This window comes from Tenrec ecaudatus, chromosome 9 (genome assembly GCF_050624435.1).
Source record: "Tenrec ecaudatus isolate mTenEca1 chromosome 9, mTenEca1.hap1, whole genome shotgun sequence".
Taxonomy (NCBI): Eukaryota; Metazoa; Chordata; class Mammalia; order Afrosoricida; family Tenrecidae; genus Tenrec; species Tenrec ecaudatus.
This window is the reverse complement of record NC_134538.1, coordinates 147,193,161-147,219,462: the sequence shown is the minus strand read 5'-3', so window position 1 is coordinate 147,219,462 and position 26,302 is coordinate 147,193,161. Positions and strand designations below refer to the sequence as shown.

General features: G+C 47.9%; 1 protein-coding gene across 1 annotated transcript in view; it reads right to left on the bottom strand.

The window, feature by feature from the left end:
• The window catches only part of SND1 (staphylococcal nuclease and tudor domain containing 1), a 484,534-nt gene extending 473,919 nt beyond the window's left edge, over positions 1 to 10,615 (bottom strand). Inside the window, exon 1 of the mRNA XM_075558633.1 lies at positions 10,306 to 10,615. Within this exon, the coding sequence (XP_075414748.1) occupies positions 10,306 to 10,383 (78 nt within the window). The 5' untranslated portion in view covers positions 10,384 to 10,615. The remainder of the gene's footprint in view (positions 1 to 10,305) is intronic.
• Positions 10,616 to 26,302: the final 15,687 nt, after the last annotated feature.

Genomic DNA, 26,302 nt, shown 5'->3' with positions numbered 1-26,302 from the left:
CCACCATTTCCCTCTTAGTCAAGAAAAGCCAGGTAAAGGGGGGTTCATGCAGCTGGGGCAATGGCAGACTGTTCTCCCAGGACACACTGGACATTAATGCTGACGCAGGGGAGCGAGAATGGACGGTGCTCGGCTCCCTGGCTGTAGCAGGCAAGCACGCATGTTTCCTCAGGCTTGGAGCTCTGGAACTCAGAGAGCTGCTGTGAGCACACCCAGAGGCGCAGCCCACTCTGCCTTCCAGCACTTAAACAGTCAAGGCCGAAACTCTAGAAGGTCTTCAAGAACTTACAGTGTAGCCCTTCCCTAGCCCCTGTGCTCAGCCCACCCTCCACCAGAGAGAGGAGCTTCATCCTACTTCCAGCGGCATCTGTGAAACTTGAAATAGCCAATGAAGAAGGAGGGGTGAAGTAGTATTCTGCCCTTTTACCTAAGAGGGGACCTAGAAAAAAACAGATTTGTAGAAGTACATATAAAGCCCCACCAAAAAAAGGTTCCACTCATAGGGCCCTGTAGCAAGGGCACCATAAGAATAGAAGAGACATGTAAAAGACAGTTCAGTCAGCGCCCCATGGATTACCAAACCAACCGACCCAACTCACACCCACTGAGTCAATTCTGGCTCACAGCGACCAAGTCCCTATGTAGGGGCAGTGTGCGAATCATGCGTGTTGAGCTGCTAAACCACCAGCCACTCCATGGGGAAAAGATGAGGCTTTCTGTTCCCATGAAGACTTACAATCTCGGAAACCCACAGGGCAATTCTCATCTGTCCTATAGGGTCGCTAGGACCAGAGTCGACTCAACAGTGATGGGTCTGGGAATAGTGTTGGAAATCCCACGAGTAAAGTTGCAGGCCACAATTTAAATAGCATACAAAGGTTCTAAAAGACTTCAGGGCAGACATGGCAAGTGTTGGCCCAAACTGGCCACCAGGGGCCCTGCTAATGTAACCCCTAATCACAGGGACTTTGCAGACCTAAGGCCAGGGCAGTTTGAATCCCACGATGGACCAGCCAGTGGAGGGAAAATAGAGATGAAGCCCACCAAAGAGGTCACTTGGGTCTTTCATGGTTGTTGAGAACAGAGCTTACAAATTAGAAGCAGGACAGGCATGAGCGAGCGGTTAAACCAAAAGGCAAGAGTAGGCAGCCTCACAGCGTCTCTAAGACAGCAAGGGGAACACTTAGCGTCTTCCCATTCAAAGCTGACACCCCGATTCCCAGAGTCATGATGTGCCAAGACGGTGGTGCCAGATTACGGTGAGATGCTGGGAATCTCTGCAGAGAGAAGGGAAGTGGCAGATGAGTGTTCGAGTGAGCAGATGGTCTAAGTCAGACACATAAACAACCACCCGGCAGCTGCCAGTTCTGACCCAGGAGAAGGATCACATGGGAATGGACCCTGAGGACATCGGTCCCCTGTATCACAGCCACAGACTAAAGGCAGAGCAATGTGAGCGTGCGTTATTTACACCAGTGGGGGCGTGGGGGTGGACACTGCCCTGGGAAACAGTCAAAAGAATAAAATAAAAAGCAAAAAAAAAAACAAAACAGGCAAAGAAAAAAACCACTAAAACACTCCCTCCCCTGGCATAAAATCCCAGGGAGGCGGCCCCAGACATACCCTTCACGCATCACTTGCACCCTGCCCTTTCACCCATAGCCAGTGAAGGTGTTGAACAGGATCAGTGGCTCCCTGGGGTGCACTGAATTACTTGGTAGGGCTCTTCTAGCCGCTGTCTTCCAAACTCCCACCAAATAACTGAATAGGAAAGACCCTGCAAATAGGCCATGTTGAACTGTAAGGTGGAGATTGGTCAGTTTTGCCACCCCAAACCCAAAACCATCAAAAACTCGCTGCCATCAAGTGGATGCTGACTCATAGTGACCCCACATTTTGGAGAACACTCTTTACAGGAGTAGAAAGCCCCGTCTTTCTCCTGCAGAGCAACACATTATCACTACAGCACCAGCACTTTGAAATAGATCATCTCAGTCACAGGAAGGGGAACTCACACCCATCAAGAAGAGCCAGGAGTGGAGAGCATCCTCTGGACCCTGAGGTTCCTGAGTGTGAACCTTCTTGATCCAAGACAGAACTGTGGCCCCAGAGGAGCACTAGAGGAGTAGAGAACGCAGAAACAACAGCCAAAGCAGTGGGCTTCCCAGCCACAGAGTAAGGAGAGCTGAGTGCCTTTAGGCAGAAGGCTCACTCATGAATGAGATGCCTGTAACTCTTGCCTAAGCAGGGGATAGGCCAAGGGGTCTGTGGCTGGGAGGACCACAGAGGTGTACCTTCAAGAGGTGCTCCTGAGCAGAAGAACTGTATCCTGCACATTTCTGATCATGAATCGCAACTTGTTAACCTTCCTCACGTGTTATCAGGAGAACCCAGTCCCTGGAGAAAGATAGCATGCTTGGTCAAATGGAGGGGCAGCAAAAAAGAGGAAGGCCTTCGACGGGCTGGACTGACGTTGTGGCTGCAACAATGGGGTTAAGCATCGGAATAGCAGTGAGAATGGTGCAGGACCGGGCAGTGTTTGGTTCTGTTGTGCATAATGTCACTGTGAGTCTGCATCCACTCAATGGCAGTGGGTAATGCACATTAATATAAGGTGTTTTACCCATCACAGCCTTTTGGGCCTGAAAGGGGCTTAGAGACAATGAGCCTAGAGTGCAGGGAAGAGTCTGTGAGGGGCTACCTCATCCAACTTTATCTAGATGGAGATGTAGTACCCAGGGAGGTCAGGTGACCCCTGGCCCACAGCCAATGAATGAGCTCTCTCCTCCCAGCCGGCTGCTTCGCTGTGACAATGGTGATAATTAGACCTGTAAGCACCAATCATGGGCGTCTCCTCAGCAACTCTGTGACATGTGAGGCTGTGCTAACAAGTCTGCCCCAAGCAGAATACTTCCTTCTCCTCTGAACATAACTTACAGCCCCTCAGCAACTGTGGAGAGCGGAAACTGGGCCCAGAAATGGGGACAGCATAGCAAGTCCCCAGGTGGACTGACACCTGAAAGACAACATCTGAAAATGAAATCTCAGCTTTTCTGAGGTGTAATTTTCCTGTCGGCTGCTTAGCTTGCGGGTTTGTTTGTTTGTTTAATGCCGATTGTAACCACTGTTCTTTTTCTCCCACCCCCCTTCCCCACCCTAAACATTAGCACTAAGTGAGAAAAACATAACATTGATTTATCACGTTGAGGCTCACTGGAAATAAATGAAATCCCACAACACTCCATCTGCACCAAATGTTCAACCTGCAAATCCGAGCCTGTTGCTGCTGTAGAAACAAAAAGCATATGTCAGTCTCCCCAGGGAGGAAGGAACAGGAGAAAGTGGGTGTGCACTCACCCCCCAGCAATGAAGAGGAAAGCTACCTGGCTGCTCCTTTTCCCCCAGACAGCACCAAGGGTTCCCTAGTGGGTGACAGGCTTCAGAAAGTTCGTGGGGAAAGCCCATTACCTTTTAAGTCCATCTTTCTGAAACCCCTCCCTGGATAAAGAGTAACATAAATCCAGAGGGAAGACTCCAAATGTACCTACCACACCCCCACCCCCTTCTAGGCCTCACCTATCATTTGGATAGCTAGCCTGTGCCAAGAAAGGAGTGCCCACGGGCCTATGAGCCTTCTCACCTGGACCCAAGTCCCCTGTGAACCTACCAATGGACACAAAGATGTCCAAAATTTACCCTCCAAGGAAACTGGAACATACCCAAACCAGCTGCCCCCGAGGTGAGTCCAACCCGTGGTGACCTTGCGTGTGTCCAAGCAGAACTGTGAATGGTTCATCAATAGTACATTCCCAGGCCTTTCTATGAGGTGTCTCTGGGTGGACTCAAACCACCAGCCTTCTGGTTAAGGAGCAAGTGAATTAACCACTCACACCACGAAGGGAGACTTCAAACTGAAACAGGCAAACCCAGAAACCAATAGCCGTCAGGTCAAGTCTGTCTCCTAGCTACCCTACCAGGCATAGAACTGTCCATATGGTTTCGGAGGCTTTTCCATGGAGGACTGTCAGAGCTTTCTGCCATGAAGTGGCCGGTGGATTCGAACTGACACCTGTTGGTCAGTAGCCAAGGTCTTAGCCACTCATCAAATCACTTACTCTCTTTTTCCCTGCAGCGGTCTGCCTGGCCTCAGGGGCTCCCACCCATGTTAACTGAGCCTCTCACTGGCTTCCTCACTCCCAATCACCGACCACTGGCTGGGTTCTGAAGCATGTGTCTCCGCTTTCCGCGGACAAAGGCTCAAAGTGCAGCCAGGGGCCCAAGCAGCAGCCAATTCCCTGTGGCAAGCAAATGCTAACAGAAGCACCAGCATCGTGGAGTCCGGGATGTTGCTCTGCTTACAGTGAGCCCACTTAGTATCTGTGTTTCCACCCAGATCCCTTCTCTTGGAAGAAAGGCAGCAACCTTGGAAATATGCAGGGCTAACAGGAAGTCGTAAAACCTTGGTCTTGGTCAGACACCTGCGTATGACTAAGAGCACAAAAGGTTCTGGGTGGTTGTTGTTTTTTTCCTTGTTACTTTTATAGTTTTTTTTCAAGCCACGTTAAGCTTTTTCCTTGTTACTTTTATGTGGTTGATGCAATGCCAGTTACTGATCTCACGAGGGCACCAGATCAACGACTGCCCCCACGGCCTCTCTGCCCTTCCCACTCTGACACACTGTCAATTAATATGACCCTTCTAGCCATAAATCCTTATGTGATGTCTTAAAATTCTAGACTCCGTGCCTGTGGCTATAATCCTAGTTTGAAGGGTGTTCTGTGTGACAGGAGTAGGGTGGGGAATAGCTTTAGACTCTAACAGAAAGTGTGGCTTAAGTTGCCGTTCTTGGGAGGCTGGCCCTGCTAAAAGACAAAAGCCCCCCCCCACACACCACCGCGCATCAAAGCCATTCCTCTGTGTATAAGAGCCATCGTGGGCAGAGAAAGAGGAAGTCCAGGGCTTCAGAACAGCATGTTCCAGAGGCCAAGACCCGACGTACCAGAGAGAGTGGCACGGAGACCCAGAGGAGGCAGCATTAAGAGTACAGGGTACCATCTCCTCATCTGACCCAAGACTGTGGGTCTGTGAGAGAGTGACAGGAGAGCTGGCTTCTGTCCCACAGAGGCAGAGGCCAAGGGACCAAATGGCTGAGGCTGAGGACCAGCAAGACACTTGGCAGTTGGCTGAGAAGTATTGCTGTGGACCAATGACTGTATCCTTACAGTTCAATGATCTTAACTTGTGATAAGTCATTAACTTCCTTAATAAACCCCATCAATGGCAAGTATGGGCTCTGGGTTCTGTGTGGCCACTGAAATTTATGGAACCCAGCACCGAAGCAGAGTGGTGGGTGCGGGGAGGGGGGGCAGAGAAGAAGGATGGAGCAGGAAGCATGCCTGACCTCTGCCTCTTGGCAACAGGGAAGCCAGGGGGTTAGACATGGCCTCCCGTGCTGTTTACTGCAAAAATGAACATTCACCACCCAGGCTAAACCCATTCCATGTAAAGAAATGGAAGAGATAGGATATAAACTCACTGAAGACTGCTCATTACCAGAAACTTCCAGCCTTAACACTGGCTGTTCCCGCTACCAAGAACACACTTGCAGTAGGGTGGTTCTTTGGTATCTGTCAGACGTCAGATGAAAAGCCAACTTCTGAGAGAAACCTTTCCCAAACACCCTATAGGCAGGAGCCATTTCTTGCCCTACCCCAAACCACCCTGTCCGTCTCTTAACTCAAATTAAAAGAAAAAAAAAAGGCACCATCATTTGACCTGTCAATCCCAACTCATAATGAGCTTGAAGGACTGCTGTAAATCTTTATGAAAGTCGACTGCCTCATCTTTATCCTGAGGAGCAGCTGCTAGGTTCAAACGGCTGACCTTTTAGTTAGCAACTCAATGTTTAACCCGCTGTGCTACCTCGAATCCCACTCTTCAATGCTCAGATTTACTGTCTGCCCATAAGCCAGGAGGGCAGGAATCTCAACTTTTTCTTTTTTAAAAACCACTGTTATCACCAACACCCAGCATAGAGCAATGAGATGCTTATCAATAAATAACTGTTGAAGAGAGAACTAAGAATGATGATTTCTCTTTCAATTTGCCTCGGTTGGTGCATGGGAGCAGCCTCAGTCGGCATAACCATTGCCAAATAGCCTCTCCCTTCTCCCACAGAAAGCTGGCAGAAAGCCTGTAAGATCCACAACAGCGGTCCTTTACTTCCTCTCTTGACTGAAAGCGAACTCCATTTGCCTGCTGGGAAGGGGCAATTTTAAGAATACAAGGAAAAGCCTTCCGTCCAGTTCTAACTACTTTCTTGCAAATGGGCCCACTCAAACAGCCACTCAGCTACCTTGCCCAGGGAGTACTGAGATGAGGAGATTTTAAGTAGCCGAGGAAAGGGTTTTTAAGATCCTGTAATGGCCTGTGTGAGCAGATCTACTACCCTGACTTGGCTGGGCCCCTTGAAAGGCAGACTTCTCAGCACAGACCCCTCTAGAGCCCCTCAGCGGCTATGAGACGGGTAGCATTTCCTACAGCTGTGCTGCTCGCCAGGACGTCTACCAGCTTCCCTCTGGCAGCCCAGGGCCTTCCCCTCAAATAAGATCATTCTGGGCCCACCTCTTCCTCCTCCTCCTTCAGGTGCCCCTTGGCTTTGAAACCTAGCAAGAAGCACAGGTTTCAGAAAACACAAGGCTGGCTAAAGGCGCCCACCCCTCCAGGGTGGGTAGGTGGGTTGCAGGTAGTTGCAAACTGAGACTTGGCTATGTCTCCTCCTGTGAGCATTCCACAACCTGAGCAGAAGGCAAGCTGCTTCCATGCTTGCCTGAGACACCAGGAAGATTCTGTGTCTGAGCAGGCAAGGGCTCGATCCCCCAAACACCAAGCAAGTAAAACCGAGTGCTGTCCAATGACTCTGACTCAGTGCAACCCGGTATGTTCTCGGCGGGAAAGGGGAGGTACAATGGCTTTTATTTTAAGAAATAAACCTGCAAGCCTTTCTCCTGCGGCACCTCTGGGGAGCCTTGACCCGTCAACCTCTTGGTTAGCAGCCAAGCTCACTAACCGAATCTATGGCCCCTGAGATCCTAACAGAAAGTAAGCCAGGGAAAACAACCAATTCTAAATAGTTGATCAGTAGGGTGATAACTGTAGAGTAAAAACGGGTGAAACACCTTGATCCCCACATTCTTTCTGCAAATTAAAAAAAAAAGGGGATAATATGGGCCTTACTAGGCTTGAGCAGCAGAGATCAGACAGCCTACCCCTCCAAGAGGCTGTACATAGACTTCCTGGACTAGCAATCACTTTACTAGTCCAAACACAAGCAGTTAGTGCAAAGTCACCCAAAGGTGCCTTGAGAAAGAGGCCTCCCCGGCAGCAGCAACCCCACAGGGCAGTTCTACTGGGCACTCATGAGGTCACGATGAGCTGGAACCGCCTTGCCCGCAACTAACAAGGGCCCCGAAGCCCCTTCTGCCAAGAGGAAGGACTATTCCTACCCACCACAGCAAACCTCAACCTCAGGCAGCCTGCGGCTTCATTCACGAGCTGTTCAGTCCTGTTCCAGTTCCTGCCTCTCACCCCGAAAACAGAAAAGCACGGACTACCATTTTCCCCCTCATCAGTCTCTCTTTCGCTCACTCGCCTGTCGGGGAGCTCCGTCTTCCATTGCAGTTCCTCGTTCCACTGGAGACAACTACTCTCCAGGAAAATACGACTTCGCTTAGCGGAAGCGCTTCACGCTGAGCAATTTCCCAGCAGCCGATTTTTCATTCCAGACACGGCTTCTAAGCCAAGCACGAATCGGCCAGCCACTCAGCCGTCCACCTGCCTTCCCTCCCTCCACGCACCTCCCTAATCCTTGCCTGTAACTCACCCATCCAAGCCCCTCCAGCCTGGTCATGGAAAAAACCGTAGAGATGACTGCCAACACCTCCTCTTCCACCCCACTCCTAAGCACACAATGACCATCGGCACCAAATGAAGCCACAGCAGCAGTCCCCAGACAGACAAGGAGTAACATCTACTAGCTTCTCAACCCAATTACAGTCAGTCTCACTTCCCTGCGATTCTGTGGCTGCTTTGATAACCCCTCCCTTCTTCCTGTTACAGTCAGACCCTGGAGTCCCGGAGTCCAAGACAGCACAGTCACATGGTTACCAGCATGTGCTTTGGCAGAAGGGACGGGGGGTAAAGCCCTGTTCTGCCTTAATACTCATGAAAAATACCAGTCCTTAGGTGAGCAACTTACCGTATATATTCGAGTAGAAGCCGACCTGAATATCAGCTGAGGCACCTAATTTTACCACAAAAACTGCATTAAAAATGTGCTGAAAAACTCGGCTTATACACAAGTATATATGGTACCCTGTTGAGAAGTCAGATTGCACATCTGTGAAATGGAGCCAACAAATATTACCTACTTGTTAAATATTATATATGACACAATAGAACTAGAATGTTCAGCACAAAACATGACAACCAATAATGGAGCTGATTGCCTATGGGGCAATCTAAGGAGTCCTGGTAGCACAGCGATTAAGCGCTTGGCTGCATACCAAAATGGCCCATGACTGGAACTCACCAGCTGCTCCTCAGGAGGAAGTACAGGCAGTCTGCTCCCATGAAGATCACATACAGGTTTGGAAACTCCAGACTTACAGGGTGGCTCTGAGTTGGGACAACTTAAGGGCAATGGGATGATCTGAGAGCAGGCACTGTCACTTCGTAGAATCCAGACACTCTACAATCCACCTACAAAAAGATGTTCCCCTCCTTCCAGCCCACCCTGAAAATGTAAGAAGATCCCAAACATCAGCAAAGGATGAAACTAAGGTGATCCACTCTGCTGTCAATCCGACCACTCGACCATCCATAGAAACTTTGTTCTCATGGGGAAGGGACAGTTCAGTGCAATATAAAAGGTAAATAAAAAGAAACCACCCCAGGATAATCCTTTCCTGGGGCAGGTCAGTATTACAGAGTTAAAAAAAAAGGGGGGGGACCTTTGAATTTCCCTTCTCTTTCTATTTCTGATACATTGTAACTCATTAGACATAGTAAATGAAGAAAAAAAGCAGTATTGAAAACCTCCAGGATTTCAGCTTGTGGTAGACTATTTACTCAACTATTGGAAAATCAAGGATGAAACATACCATGAAATCTAATTTACACTCAGAACACGCACGCGCGTGCACACAAGTGATAGCACATTGGGCTCCTTTGAAAGACTACAAAGAAAGTAAGATGTTTCTTCAACGCTCTACAACAGCAAAGAAAAGTGAACCTTCAGGAAAAAGTGTATCACGTGGCTATTTGCAGTTCCAGATGGAAAAATCCCCACTGCCATCTGACATGATATAGAGATGTGGTGGGCCATCTCCACCACAAAACCTGGTAACAACCCAGAAATGGCAGGTTCAAATGTTTGGGAACTATTGGTGAAATGACACCAGGAAGCTAGTGATAACTAGAACTTATACTACAAAATCCTCATGGAAGCAAGGGTCTTTTTTTTCTTTTAATGAAACTCACAGGGTCTTAAATCCTAAACTCACGAGTATTAGGAGCAGGGCCGGGCGAGAGGAGGGCGCGGTGAAATCAGGCCCAGGACAGGGGGTCAAAACGCTTGAGCTCTCTAGTCCTGGCTCCAATCCAAACCCCAAACACCATACGACCTCAAGTAAGTCTCTTGCTCTCTTTTAAACCATCAGGGAAGGGCTATAATGATTCCTTGGATCCCTGCGGGCCCAACAACGTAGTCCACGGGAGGAGGAAAACAAGATCGGCTCTTGGGTCAGAAAACTACAAAACTTGTATGAAAGTCACTAAGCTGGCGGGTGGAAGGCGCGAAGCCTCGGCTGTCCCAAGTACTATTAGGGTTTCAGCCAAGACCGGATGTCAGGCTCTGAGAAGTAAAAGCACCCCCAAAGAACAGCAAACTGATCAGCAGATGTCAAAATGGACAGAAAGACAAGCTGGGTGGGGAGGGGGAAATACCCACGAATTATGTCCAAAAATCAATCGGCAATCGATCTGTCCCGTAAGCAGCCAAGAGATCGAGTGCCGCGACCACGGAAAACCCTTGACCCCTTAAGTCAGTGACCAAGAGGAAAGGGCCATGGAGCGTCTGGGTCGGGGTCCGTCAAGAGAAGGAACAGGAAGGGGTCGACAGCGAGAAGGGGTCGGAGGAGAGGGGATCCCGGAGACTGTGAGGGTTGACCCGAAGGCAAGAGCAGCCAGAGCCCGACCTCGCCCGAGGGCGGGCGGGGTGTCCGGTGTCCAGGGCCCCGTTCTCACCATCTTGACGATGCCCCGCTGCACGGTGGGGACCGCGGGTCCCCCAGAGGAGCCGCCGCTCTGCACGGAGGAGGCCATGTGTGGAGATGGGAAGGCGGTGAGTGGAGAGGCTGGCCGAGCTGGAGGTGTCACTGTGGGTGTTGGTGTGGGCGAGAGACTGCCGCGGCGAGGGGCAGGCGGGCGACGAGCTGCAGGCGATGGACCAGACAGACGCACTGGACGCACTCCGAGCAGCAGCAGGACCAGGAGCGAAAGAGGAGACGCGTTCGCTACAGTCGCCGCCACACGTTCTATTCGCCGCGCAAGCGTGCCAGGGCGCCACCGCCCTCTGCCCAATAGGCATCCAGAGCCCGCCGGACCTCAAGCCAATAGGCGCCCTGTTCTCGAAGCCCCGCCTCCTGGTCCCGAAACGGGTCGGGAACTCCGGGAAGCGCTGAAAGAGCTGATTTGCGGTGCCGGGCTGTGGATGGGGCGGGACTTCCGGGACAGCCAGAGTAGGTAGTGTCCGGGCTCGGGAGGTGTAGTGAGAAGGAAAGGACACGTCAGCATCTGGCCGCGGGGCGCGGGGGGCCATGGGAGCCCCGGGGGCGGGGCCGGTCTCGCATTCCCGCCAGGCCCCGCCCCCTGCACCCCGCCCCGCGAGCCGCCGAGAGTACACGTGGACACGGGCGCTCCAGGTGGACTCTGCGGGACTGGGGAGCTCTGCGGGACTGGTGGGATTCTCCTAGGCCGACTTCTGGAACGATAGCACACCCACATCCGAGATTTTCCGTCGGCTAAAAAGTACGGGGAGAACTTGGGGAAGTCAGTGTATGTTTGCTGAACCCCCACTGACGTTGGCCTGGAGGCAGCTCGCGGTTGCGCGCCCTCCGTGCGAGTGGGAGTGGATGACTCCGAAGTATTGGTGTCACGCTTCTCAGTGCTTGATTGATGTTTGTTGATGGAAGGAATGCATTTCTCTTAGAGGGGAATATGCCTTGTATTCCTGAAGAAAATGTCCCTCGTTCTTACCCTTCTTCCTGTGCTGGCGGGTGGAAGCGAAGTTGGGAAAAGCCTCCCTCCCGGCTCTCCCTAGACCGTGACTGGAGGCCGCCCCTGAGCGTCTCCTGAGTCCCCTCACCCAGGTCAAGCTGTTCGAGGAAAGAGAGGGGGCAGGAGAGACGAAGGCAGCTCCAGGCCAGGGTATTCAACTATAAGTGAATGTTCAGAACTAATATTTGTTGAGGGCCCACTATGTGGAGATGTGGAGCCCCGCACCTTGCCTGCACAGTGCTATGTCGTTGATATATATATATATATAATTTTATTGGGGTTCATACAACTCTTATCACAATCCATGCATACATCAATTGAGTAAAGCACCCTTATACATTCTTTGCCCTCATCATTCTCAAAATTCGCCTTCCACTTGGGTTCCTCGGCCATTGATTCTTAAAATCTAGCTCCAGGCTGGAGCTCCACTTGCCCTGCAACTTTCAATATAGGGTGGTTTGCCCATTCTCCCACACTTCGCATGCCCTGAGAGCAACATCTGACTAGACTCCTAGTGTCCCTTCCATACATTTAATTACCATTCCCCTGGGAGGTACTAAGATCTGCACCCATGCATGTTTACTATGCTCCTCTCTGCCATTAACCTTCCCTGCCCCATCTCCCACTCATTAAAATTGATACCTGGTGCACACATCTCCTTGCTCTGCAGTGATCCTGTTAGATTTCTCGGGTGAAAAAATACCTCAGTCCTTGGCTTGCAGGAGAAAAATAATTCAGGCTGAAGCCTGGTTTGTAATCCAAGTGGGGTTTTATTAAGGATAGGAATTTCGGGTTTTATACAGACACCCTCAGGGCACTTCACACCCACATGTGGAAACCTGAGACCAGGGAAATCCCCAGTGTGGCCCAAAGAGCAGCTGAGAAAGGACAGCAGTGGGCTTCAAATCCTGGCTTTTCAGGGTCCTGTTGGGAGGCATGGTTGATGATACTGGTTGACCCCATTGACTGAATTAACCTACCTGGCCTAGACAGGGCCAATCCAAGAGTACTGCCCACCTAGTTGTATCACCCCTTCCTGGCTCAGAGCCTGAATTTGGAGTGTGCCCTCTAGCCTTGAGCAGCTTCCAACTTCCTGTAAGCGGGGCTCTTGGCATGGAGAGGAACAATCCCCTATCTGGCTACCTAACAATCCCCAAAGATGTCAAAACTTAGAACATGACCTATCCAATACCTTAGACTATCAGGGAAGTCCTGGTGGCAGAGTGGTTACACTTGGGACCTTGATCTGCAAGGCTATGAGCCATTCCCCTGGAGAAAGATGAGGCTTTTCACTCTTGTGAACAGTCACAGTTCCACCTTTTTGTGTGGGTCAGAATCGACTCACTAGCAGGGAGGGAGTGAGTCTTGGCTCACGCAGCTCCAGCCGAGCCACCCTCTCTAGCACAAAAGAAGCATTGCAATGTAAGGTGCCTCTGGACTTGTGTTACACAGGGTTCTCTAGAGAGACAAAACCAGATAGCTAATAATTATATATATGTATATATATACATACAGATAGATATATAACACACAAAATGAACAGTTAAATTATAAAGCAGTACAAATGGCTCAGTGCAACTCACTCCTGTGAGAGTTGTGAGACACTGGCAGTCCTTCAAGACTTGAGAGCCATCAGGTAGTCCTCTGTAGAGGAATCAGGCTATCTCAGAAGGCAGGTCACCAGCAGTCAGTCCCCAGCTCAAGAGATTGTAAATTCCAAGTATGTGGCGAAGCAGGTCTTGAAGGAACCTCAAGTTGGAGCGACACAGTCCACAGGTTAGGTGTCCCGCCGGTAGTGTAGCTTGCAAATGATAGGGGGCATTATACAAAGTTGGAAGTACAAGGAGGTGGAATTCATTGGAGATCATCCTAGAGACTGCCCTCTGTAAGATGCCCACTCTGTTCTTTGACTTTCACTAGAACTCACAGTCTCTAACCCTTTCTGTTGGCTCCCTCTGCCTTATTCTGGATGTTGGCAGGTCTCCATGCCCCGTATCATTTTAACCCTCCTCCCACCTCCAGGATCCTCTAATCGCCATGGTCTGCCATTGCACCTACTAGTCCTAACCCCACCTAGCTCTCTGCCTTCTCCAAAACCACCCCTTAGCTAGAGAAAACACCCAGCTGGCCACGTTGGGGCCTCAGTGAATCTCTGAGCTCTCACATTGCATGGAATACCTTCTATTTCCTCAATCACTTCTGTCTCCAAGCCCACTGGGTCTTTTTAACCTGTCTCTGTTCTCGTCTTAATTCCTACTGTATTATCTCTCGTACTCAAATCCTGACAACGTCTCCCACTTCAAACGGAGAATGGAAACCATTAAGAAGAACTTGCACCGTTTCTCACCACCAAATCTGAAAATTTATTCTTTTCCATTGTTACAAAGCAAGTGCATCCTCCTGCGTAGCCTAAACTCCCAAGTTCTATTCTAGATCCCTGTCCTCTACCCTCAAAGATTCAATTTATTTAATTTTTTAAAAATCACTGTCATGGAGTCAGTGCTAGCTCATAGCAACCCTAAAGCACAAAGTAGAACTACCCCTGTGAATATAATCTGTTGTCAATTTCAAGGGATTAAGAGTGAAGAGGTGGCATTTAGCCTGTCAATCAGGTCCTAGCTTGATGACCTTATTTGGAGGCACTAAGGAGATAAATACTTTGCTGGAGGCAGGACACAGGCTCACTTCCTGGGAGACATGGCAGCTGACAAGACAAGCCACGCTAGTGCCCTGAGCTGGAGGAGCCACGTGGAGACCCCTGCCAGCGCTGAGATGCTTACAGTGCCAATGGATCCACAAGACTGCCCACCCACTGGCATGTGATTTTCCTGCATTTGGTGTCATTGCACGTGTTTCGTGAGTCTGAAGAGGATTTTATAGATTGGTATCAGACATATGGGCTAATGTCAGATTTATGGGCTTGATCTGGACTGGGCTGGGATATTTTCTTAATGCATAATAACCACAGGGTTAGTCAAGTTGGATTTTTGGTTCAACTACTGAGCAAAGTTAAGAACACCAAACACATTTTTTTAACTTTGGCATTGCAGTAGTGGAAAGTTTGAGCTTAGAGCCATTTAACAACTGAGGTATCACTGTATATGACCCACTGCTATTATTGCATCGATTCCAACTCGCCGTGACCTTAGAGCAGCGGTTCTCAACCTCCCTACTGCCACGACCCTGTAATACAGTTCCTCAGGTTGTGGTGACCCCCCCCAACCATAACATTATTTTTGTTCCTACTTCATAACTGTAATTTTGCTACTGTTAGGAATCGTCATGGAAATATCTGAAATTCAGGATGTGTTTTTACTGTTGCAAATTGAGCATAATTAAAGCATAGTGATTAATCACAAAAGCAAATTCATGAAGTGTCATTTTACCTCCAATACTGCTGCTTTCTACACAGTAGCTGCTTTCTACACTTGTGTGACTGGTTCATCTAAGTACAGTATAGCACCAACTCTGTCACATAAACCTGTATTTGTACTGGGTCTATGTGATGGGGTTGGTGCCATGATGTCATCACACTGGGTACTCATTGGGCGTATCTGCATGTGGGCGGACCCGCCTGGAGACAGAGGAGCAGTGTCCCGGTTCCTAAGACCATTGGGAAATACGTGAAAGGGTCACTCGACCCCCAAATGGGTCACGTCCCACAGGTTGAGAAGTGCTGCCTTAGAGGTTTTCTGAGACAGTGAATTTTTAAGGGAGCCTTGTCTTTCTCCCACAGAGTGGCTAGTGGGTTTGAACCACTGACCTTGCAGTTAGCAGCTGTGGTAGTTACATAATCTGGTGTCCGTTTGGTACTTGAGAGAATTTAGAATGAAGGTGTGGAGTCTAGACTGTCAATAGGATCATAGCAAATGAGGCCTCTGTCTGGGCATGACCTTCTCCTGAGGATCCTGGGACCTCCTGTAATTCCTTCCTGGAGACAGGAGACACTGTCTCTCTGCTCACTCCCTGTAAGTCATTGCAGCTGACAAGACACATGAAGCTACCCTGAAGCAGCCAGAACCCTGGGTGCTGGAGAAGCCACGTGGAGACCCCTGACAGTGCTAAGATGCTTACAATGCCACTGGATCCACAAGACTTCCCACCCACTGGCCTGTGATCTTCCTGTACTCTACGTCATTGCATGTGTTTTATGAGTCTGAAGAGGACTTTGTAGATTAGTATCAGACATATCGGCTAATATCAGACTTGTATACATGATCTAGCCTGGGCTGGGATGTTTTCTCAATGTTCAACTGCTCTTGTATATAAAGCTCTTTCTTACACACATATGAGTGTTTATGGATTTGTTTCTCTAGTCAACCCAAACTGACACAGTAGTCCAACACCTAACTTAATCATACCACCAGGGATCTGGTAAAGTCTTTCTATTTCAAGATCCTTATGTCCAATGATAGGATGTTTAGTCATAGAAGTCACCTAGAGGATTCAAATTCAGCAAATCTCTCAAGAAACTCATTATCTTGTCTCCTATACTTGTTCTTGCCTGGGGAATAGGGGTGTCTCAGCCCCAAAACAACATCATTTACAAGCCAGACACCTGTACACTTAACTGTGACTCCTTCCTCCCCTTCCCTCACCTCTTCTTAGTCAGTCTCTGTTGGATCTGCAGCAGATCACAGAAGCACACAGGCCTTGGAACCAAATTACCTGATTTCATATCCCCTATGCTGTGTAAGCTGGGCAGGTTACATAGCATCTGTGAGCTTTATACTTCTGACCTGTAAAATGAAGATGAAAATAGGGCTTACCCCACTAGAGTTTGGGGTTTAAGAAGGATATGAATTAGCCTACAGTAAACACTTAGAACATCACCGGAATCTACATGTTCCTTTTTTTTTTTTAATGACGATGATTAAATACCTCCTGTTCCTGGAACCTGGGTTGCTATACTAGTCTTCTTACAGAACATCTTGACACCAGCTTTCCCACCTACAGCCCACTCATTCTCCTTGCTGCAGACAAAGAGATCCTTTGACAGTGCAGAGCTGAGCATGTCTTTCTCCCCTGAGCCCTTTCCTGAGTTCTCAGTACCACATCAGCCTTCCCTGCACCAGGCTTAGTCCAGGTCTTTCTGTTTAAAGACGCCATGTTTTTCTCTAAGCCTTTGTATAAACTCTTGTGTTTGCCTAGAGCAATCTTTTCACCCTTCTGCCCTACTCCCCACCCCACTCCACTACCAGGGTACCTCTGCCCTCCCTCATACCCTGTTCTTGGTCTAGCAAAGCACTGTTCCGATTATGATAGCATCTCTTTGTCTGCTAGGACATGAGATGTAGTCAATTACTTAATACAGGAGCTTTCTACTCCCATAAAGTTACAGTCTCAGAAACCCATAGGCACAGACAGTTCTAGCCTGTCCTATAGGATCGCCATGAGTCAGAATCAACTTGAGGGCAGTGAGCTTCTTGTTGGAGCCATAAATCCGTGTGTGATGTATTATAAATTCTGCCTTCTTCACTTGTAGCTGTCATCCCAATTTGGAGGGAGCTATCTGAGGTGTTAACAGACAGGATTAAGGTGGGATTATGTCCCTAGTTCAGTAGAGGGTGTGAACCAAGTGACCACCCTTCGTTTCTTTGGGGATAGTGTCTACTGGAAGATGGAGGGGGGGGACAAAAACACCTCCATCAAAGCTATCCCTCTGTGTAAGAGACGTTTCAGAAGCAGAGAAAAGTCCCAGCGTCATTAGAAGAGCCATAAGTGAAGCCCCTTCAAGATCACAGTTTAAGTGCTGGGGATAAAACCAGAGGCACCAAGGGTGCGGCACACAGACCATGGGACTGAGCAAAGGAGCCAGGCCAAGAGCAGAGCTCAAGGCAGAGGCCATGAGATAGAGCAGAGGAGCAGCACTGAGACTGTGGGACTGTGAGACAGAATGACACGCTGGCTTTCTGGCCCATGGCGACAGGCCAAGAGACCATGTGGCTGAGAGGCTAAGGACTGGACAGAGACTTGACTTCTGGCTGAGGAGAGACATTGCTGTAGGCCATGATTGTATCCTTACTGTTTACTAATCTCGATGTTTGGTAACTTAGTAACTTCCCTAATAAGTCCCCTTTATCATGACCGTTGTCTGAGTTCTCTCTGACCATCGCAACAAACTATCAAACCCTGCCCAGAAGTAGAGTGCGGTGGGAGGAATGGTATTCTCATAACAGGGAAAAGAATGGAGAGCGGAAGTGTGTCTGACCTCTGCCTGTGGCAATAGGGAAGCCAGAGGAAGTCAAATACACCCCCCAGATACCATCGGAACTGTGTCTGCTTTATTTACAATGCAATTCCTAGCCCCTGGCCTTGAACATAATCACTGCACAATAAGTATTTTGAATAAGCAAATGAGAGGGAAGTAGTGTTATACTCAATTTACCAACCAGGGACTGGAGAGTCAGGTTGGTTATTTGTTGCCAGCCACTCCACTAGTAAGTGGCAGAGCCAAACTATAACCAATTCCTGGGACTCTAAAGTGCATCGTCTGTCCACTGTGTCTCTCTTTACAGGAAAGAAAGGGATTCTGAAATTGTTGAAGGTGACTCCTTTGGTGTGGCAGAGAAAATGCATGCACCCACACATGCACACAGATAGAGACACACAAAATCTGATAGACAAGATTATATATATATAATATATATATATAAAACACTGTGCCAAATGCTTTACCTAAATCACATAAATTAAAACTCTCAGAAGAATTCTACCAATGTAGAATGTAACTAATCTCTCTCTAATGAGGAGCTGATGCCTGGGGCTTAAGTGGAGAGCAAACGTTTTGAGAATGATGAGGGTAACGAATGTACAAATGTGCTTTACACAATTGATGTATGTATGGCTTGTGATAAGAGTTGTATGAGCCCCTAATAAATTATTTTTTCTAAAGAGGACAATTAAAGCTTAGAAAAATTGAGCAGCCAATTGCAGGTCAACAGTGTATAAGAGACGGATTTGACCCCAGAGCTTTCTGACCATAAGTATTTTCCTCGGAATTATTCGACTAGACTGATTTTCAGATACCCAGACTGGCCCCCTCGTCTTGGGCCTGGACTGGTACAATCCAGAAGCACTCAGCCCTCTATCCAGTACGCTTCCCTTGGGAAAGAGTAGAAAACTCAACCCTTCCTGGCCTCGTTCTCCCCAGCCCAGCTCCATCCACAGGGTTGGCTCGGGGTTCTTCCTGCCATGCACACCTGAACCATAGCACTTCCTCCTCCTCAGCTTCTGGGTAGAGTTTCAGCGCGTTCCTACTCAAGGTCCATGCTGTCTGGCCCTGGCCTACTTTTGTTCTTCTTTTGCTCGATATTTATTTAAAGAAAAGCCCCACAAACCCTATTTGTCGAGATCACCACTGTCCAAAACAGGGTTGTTGTTGTTTTGGGTGTTGTTGTTGTTGTTTGTGAGGATGAAAATGTTCTACATCGCTCTGTCCAACAAAACAGCCACCAGCCTCATGTCACTACAGAGGGCTTGAAACCTGACTGAGGGGTTAAATTTCTCATTTTATTTATTATTCCTTAAATTTCACCAAGCACACTTGGCTCTTGGCTGGTTTCAGACTCACTGTCATTGACTCTATTCCAACCCACAGCACCCCTTGAAGACTGTTTGTCTTTATGGAGCAGACAGCCTAGGGGAGCAAACAGCAGGGGGTGGCGTGGGGTTTGAAGTCACTTCCCCGTGTGGTTAGGAGCCCAGAGCCTAACCCAAACACCATCAGGACTCCTGATTGAGCAGCATAGGACAAGGTCATTACCTTGAAATGCTGCTGACTTCCTGATACCATAATCTCTATGTTGTGCTTAGGTGCCATCAACGTGGTTCCAACTCATAAGCAACTAACTCTCCATACAACGGAACAAATGCTCTCCCCTCCTGCCCTAGCCTCACAATTGTTCTTATGTTTGAGCCCATCATGGCAGCCACTGTGTCAAGCCATCCTGGTGAGGGCCTTCCTCTCTTTTGCTGTCCCTCTACAAACCTTGATGTCCTTCTCCAGGGACTGGTCTCCCGACAACTAGTCCAACAAAGTCTCACCAACTTTACTTCAAAGGAACATTCTGATTGGACTTCCTCTAAGACAGATGTTTGTTCTTTCGGCAGCCCATGGTGATTCTTCCCCAGCACCCTAATTCAAATGCACCAACTCTAATGTCTTCCTTATTCGATGCCCAACTTTCGCATGCATTTGAGATGATTGAAAACGCCATGGCTCTATAAGCTTTGGATTATTTCTGTATTCTTTCTGAAAGACCCTGGGGGGCATGAGCTGTGTGCACTTGGTTGCTAACCTAAAGGTTGGCAGTACCAAGCCACCCAACAGCTCTGCCAAGGAAATGCCTGGAGAACTATTTCCACAAAGACCATAACCAAGAAGAACCCGATGGAGTAGTTCTACTCCCAACACATGGGGTGTCCTGGGTCAGGGGCCAACCCAGCAGCAGCTTCCAGCAGCAGCATCAGGCTGAACGGGATTGAAATGCTGCCCATGGCAAAGCCAGTACTTTAAAAAAATTTTTTAAACATTTTTCAGCCGCGACACACACAAGTTTATAGCATTAGGAGTAGAAATCAAAGCCTCTTAAAAAGGTAAAAAAAAAACAACATATCCTGCGCTTGAGGCTTGGGCATCATTTCTCAAACCTTGCAAAAGAACACAATGTATATCAGCCCAGGGATGTTCACAACCGTGTTCCCAATGCCTCCCACCTATCTAGTCAATAGAGGTAAAGAAATAAAAGGTGTGCGATGCATTTATACAGCTATTCTGATCTGCATGATTGTCATGAAACCTGTGGGTCAGGGCTCAGCCTGTCCGTCCAGCATTTTGTGATGAACAGCCATCCTTCAATCCATGCTTCCTGGATGTCATTGATCAGTGCTTCTGGGTTTGCAGTCACCTTAAAATACCCTGCCTCCCTGCCCCACAAAACCAACAACAGTTGCCTTAGATAATTGTATATTGATTTCCTCCTGCCTCAGCCACTGGCATTAACCACTCTCCAGTTTTGCCACCCTAGACCCTGCCAGCCTCACTCAAATACCTAAGAAAAGGCTCAGGGAAGCTTCTGCTGACTGTACCCCTTTCTCACCAGGCTCCATGTGCTCCCAAGTCTCTGGCTTCTCTTCACAGAGGGGCCGCCAAGCAGGATGCTGGGGCTTTCTTTCTCTGTGGCCTCAGAATGCGGTGTCAGTGGCTAGCAAAGGCAGAGGTGGGAATGCTGCAGCCAGGAGCAGCAGGCTAGCTTACTCACAGTCACTGAGTACTTTCATTCCTGTCTTGGGATTGGAAGTGTTTGTTGGGAAGGCTCGCCAATGTCAGGACGGCATCTTAACCATCCTCTTAGCACTTTCCTTGTGGTTGCAAACCAAGTGCCAGAAACCTTTGACCTTGCTTAACAGGTAAACAAGCACAAGGCCCAGAAGTGTCCATCAGAAGGCTCACCCCACTGAAGGGGGAGGTCCACAAGACTTTAAGACTGGCTTAGGAGGAGGGGGAGGAGGAGGAGGATGCTGAGGGTTGGCCTCAGCACTGGGCCTCATCTTTGGCTTGACCCTGCTCTGGCCTTCTGAGAACCCCAGCCTACTGCCAGGTCCCACTCCTGCCTTCAAGGCAGGATCCTGGTCCCTTGATCCTTCAGAGTAAACTGGCAAACAGAGTAAGATGAAAGCCTAACTTTCATCTGCTTTCTCTGGATCTGCTCCTTTACCCACCCACCCACACCTGATAACCCCCCCGCTGCTATAGGCCCTGCCCGCTGTCTTTGCCTGAGTTTCCTCCCACTTGGCCTCCATGTGGACAAACCGTCAGCTCTGGGCACAGTAGAAAACTGTCCACAATGCTTTCTGCATTTTTGTCTAGTGCATTTCCTTCATTGGAATATCCTCTGGAGCCCAGTTAAAGCGCTTTGCTCCGAAATCCTGAGCGATACTTCCAAACCGAAGTGACTTCTCTCCCTCCTCGTATGCCTAGACCCCTGGTTTCAGACCTTCCAATGCCCTCCCCGTGTCTTAGTTACCTGTGTAACCCCAGAACTGGCTTGGAAGCTATTTTATTAACAAACTCCTATGGGTCCCCACAAGCCTGACACTGCCTGGTTAAAAAAAAAAATCACCAAGTTTATTTGAAATTAAATTGAAGTATCCCTTCTGTTTCAGTGTCTAAGATTAGTTACCTTCTCTTTTCATGTCATGTACCCATTGTCTCTCCTGAGTGTTTTCTAGAAAGTGTGCTTGTGTATGTAGAAGGTATTTGGCGTGAAAGTTAGAGACTATAGCTTATCATGAGAAAGATCCAGACATGGAATAATTGATCCAAATCATGACTTTTCATTGAACTCCTGCCAACAATTCTTTGCTTCTCTTCTACTACTTCCTGAACTCTGGGAACCACACATACCTTAGACTGGAAACAAAAAGGACCAAAATTTAGTTGGTGACTCAAAGAGAAGGTTTGGTTTGGTTTTCTTTCCCTGGTGGAACAGCCCAGGAGGTTGCTGTTGGTGTTAGGTGCCATCCAGTAAGCCCTGACTCACTGAGACCCTAGGGCAGTGGAGCGAAGCAGTCCTGAGTCCTGCACCATCCTTTCGATCTTGTTTGAGCCCATTGCTGTGTCAATGCATCTCCTTGATGGTCTTCCTCTTGTACTTGCCTCCTACTTTCCCAAGCATGATGTCCTTTCGCAGACACTGGTTTCTTCTGACAACATCTCCGAAGCACACGCGAAGAACTTGTTCCATCTTTCCTTCTACGAAGCATTCTGGCTGAACTTCTCCCAACATAATTTGTTCTTCTGGGAGTCCTGGTACCATTCTTCACCAACACAATAATACAAATCCACCCGCTCTTCTGCAGTCTCCTCTATTGTCCAACGTTCACATGCATACAAGACAATCAAAAATACCGTGGCTTGGGTCAAGCCCACCTTTAACCTTCAAAATGATAGTCTTGCACTTCAACAATTTAAAGAGGTTTGTATAGGAAATTTGTCCAATGCAATCCATCATTTGATTTCTCAACATCTGCTTCCATCAGCATTGATTGTGGATACAAGCTAGATGAAATCATTGACAACTTCAATCCTTTCTGTGTTTATCATGAAGTTGTCCTTAGGTCTCGTGTGGACTGGGGTTTTCTTTACATTGAGTTGTCATCCATGCTGAAGGCTACAGTCCTTGAACTATATCAGCAAATGCATCAGATCTTCTCTTTCCGCAAGTAAGGCTGTGCCGTCGGCATGTTACAGATTGTTAGTAAACCTTCCTCTAATGCTGACACCAAGTTCTTTATCATATAATCCAGCTTCTCAGATCATTTACTCAGCATACAGATTCAATAAGTATGGTGAAAGTATTCAGCCTTAATGCACACCATCCCTTGATTTTAAACCATGCCACATTCCCTTGTTTAATCCAACAATGGCATCTTGCTCCATGAATAGGTTCCTTATGAAATAGTGAAGTGTGCTGGAATTCCCTTCTTCTCATCGTTACCCATAGCTTATTGGGATCCACACAGCTGAATGCCTTTCCTTCAATACAATACAATGTTTCTGTGGTATTCCCTTCTGAGCCACACATCCATCTGAAGTCAGCAATGATATCACTTGTGTCACCTGCTCTCTTGAATTCAATTTGAATTTCTGGCAGCTTCTTGTTGGTGTTTTGCTGCAAACATGGTTGAATGATCATCAGCAAAATTTTACTTCCTTGTGATGTTAATGATATTGTTCAATAATTTCCACATTCTGTTGAGTCACCTTTCTTTGGAATGAGCATTGTGTTAGGCTAGGATCCCTAGAGAAGCCAACCAATGACGCATATTTGTATATGTATAGATAGATTTACAGCAAGAAATGGCTTACATGGTTGTAGAAGTAGATAAGTCCAGTTCAGTTTGAGTCTGTAGATCAGATACAAGGTACATAAGTCTCCTGCCTTATGTAGCTACAGAAGCTGATAACAGGAAGCAGGATGAGGAAGTGGGAGGGCCACAGGCTGGTGGATGCAGAGGTAAATGACTCAGAGGTCGGCCAAATAAATCAGGGTTAGCCGTCTGTTAATGGCACCTGAGATCAACGAACCAGACGCAAGTTCCAAATTCAATCGAAGGCAAAGGGGCAAGATCACTCAGCCCTGCTCTGGGGGTGACATGAAAACCACACCCCAAGGAGGTGTTGTTCAGGCTGCAGCTTGACTGATAGGTCGGGCCCCTCCCTAGCCTCCACCCAGGAATCTAGTTGACATCATCTCTTCTCCCAGAAGTGATCAATTTGATTCCCATGTACTTCGTCTGAGGGTGAACATGTACATTGATGTTGTTGAGCAAAGAAAGTTATTTGCAATGAAGACGTCGCTGGTCTTGTGAAATTCCATCATACAATCTCCAGCAGTGTTTCTATCCCCAAGGCCATACTTTCCAACTACCATATCTCCCCATTTTTTCCTACTTTCACACATTGGACATCAGTTACCAGTGCATCTTGATTACGTTTGGTCCGTTTCAGACTGAAGAAATTGGTTGAATTCTTTCTTTTATTCAGCACTGGTTTTGGTGGGTCCATAACATAAATAGCTATGTTAACGGATCTTTTTTGTAGGTACACAGGTACTACCCTATCACAGGTACCATTGTACTTCAAGAAAGACCTTGAACTCTTCTTTTTGTTAATAAATGCAATATTCTTGTTGAATTTGACATTCCCTGCATAGTATATAAACTATGAGAATATCATTCTTTTGTCCCCGGCACCTCTTCTCAGTCATGCTGGTAAACACGTCTCTCTCTGGTCCTTGGACTCTCAGCCGCATGGTGCCTTGGCCTCAACTCTGTCCCAGTAAGTGTCACAAAGCTCCTCTGGCACCAGTAAATATCCAAAGGCCACCTCCCACTGCAAGCCAGCCTCCTGCCCAAAGACAGCTTTACTCCTGTGGGCCCACTGCTCTGTCTCTTGGTCTCGGTGCTGCCTCCACCACTTCCCACAGCAATCTTGCATGGCTCCACTGGAGACTCTTCTTTCTTGCTGGGCAGAGGCTTCTAAGATAGCTCACTTATACTCAGTGTGATGGCAAAACTGGCTAATCCTCCTCTACACATGAACTGCATGCTCCCACGCAGTATTTGGTGGGAGTTACAAAGACTACAGCTAGAAAAGCAGACCTAGTCTTTTCACTTCACTGGAGATGGCCAGACGGAAGGACCAGATTCCAGGCAGATGCATCATTTTAGTAACAGGGCAGGGGTGGGGCTGAGGTATGAAGCCAGGACTCAGGTAGCAGCTGAAGTTGCTCACGTAGACTGTCTCTTAGACTCGGTACAGTCTGTGCATTTTTTCCCCAGGTACCACTCTCCAGAGTTTCTCCAGCTTAATTCACGCAAAAGATGAAGAAGGAATTACACCCCATTTCAGCCAGAGGCACCCTACTCCAATTAGCCTCAGACCAAAGGCACTCAGCTCCACTTCAGTGGGTCGGCAAGCCACTCCCCCAATTAAGTGTCCAGAAGCACCCTACACCAAAAGCCATTCTCCTTCCCCAAAGCACTCAGCTTCATTTGCTCCCTGGGCTGGGAAGTCCCCCACTCTATCCAGAGCATTTCCCACTTGCATTACAACCTGTTAACTTCCTTAATAAAGAGTTTAAGCATGAATATTGTCTGTGATGGCTGTATAGCCCATGTGATGGATATTAGAGCCTAGCTATAAAAGTAGAGAATACTAGTTAAGGCAGCACAGTATCCCAAATCTGGCTGCCTGGCACCCAATGAGCCTGAGTAGCCCACTGCTCCTAAGATTGTATTTCCATGCTTCCCATATAAGAAGAGACATGACAAGGAGCAGTGTTCCTCCAGTCGACTCCACAGTACACAGGGGCCCCTAATACCTCTCTAGAATGACAGAGATTAAGGAACCCTTTATGTAGACGATTCGATTTGATTCCTGGCTGTGATAGTTAGGTTTTGTGTCAACTTCACTAGGCCAGGATTCTCAGTGGTTTGACAGTTAGCGCCTAGTCACCCCCTTGACCTCACCTAAAACAATGTAAAAATGAAATGGAACACACAAATGTTAATGGTGTAGGCATTACTGAGCTGAAATGGGGCTATTTTGAATCAGAAAACCCTATGATTTACTATGCCAGGGCAAATCCCAGAATGGTGTCGCATCGATCATCAAAAACAACTTTCGAAGATCTATGTTGAAGCACAATGCTGCCTGTGATAAGCCCAGTTAATGTAACTATCATTCAAATTTACACATCTCACCACCAAAGGTCAAACTCACTGTCATCAAATCCATTCGGATTCATAGTGACCCATAGAAGAGAGTAGAACTGTCCCTGTGGGTTTTGAGACTAAACGTTTACAGGAGTAGAAATTCTGCAATGCAGTGAGTGTTTTCAAACTGCTGAATTTGTGATTAGCAGCCCAGTGCATAATCCGAGACACCACCAAAGCTCCTCACTAAAGGTACCGATGAAGATGTTGAAAAGTGGACAAAATTAAGGGCCCTACTGCAGGGCATACATAAACTACCAAGTATGATAGAGGAGGCACACACAGCACAAGACGAGATAGATGACTGGGACATGCTGAAATTATATCAATTATGCACCTCTAAAGACGTCATCAGGAGAGTGAAATGAGAGCCCACTCTCCCAGCTCAGGGAGCAAAGAAAATTTTGTTTTACTAACGACACATCAAACAAAGGGCTAATTACCAAAATATACAGAACTCTAAGACAGCTCAATAAGAAAATAACAAAAGACCCAATTAAGAAATGGGAAAAAGACATGAACAGACAGTTCACCAAAAATGAAGTACAAATGGCTAGCAAACACATGGCATAAAAAAATGCTCACAATCACTAGCCATCAGGGAGATTCAAATTAAAGCCACAACGAGGTACCACTTTACACCCACAATACTAGTACACATAAATTTAAAAAAATCAACCCA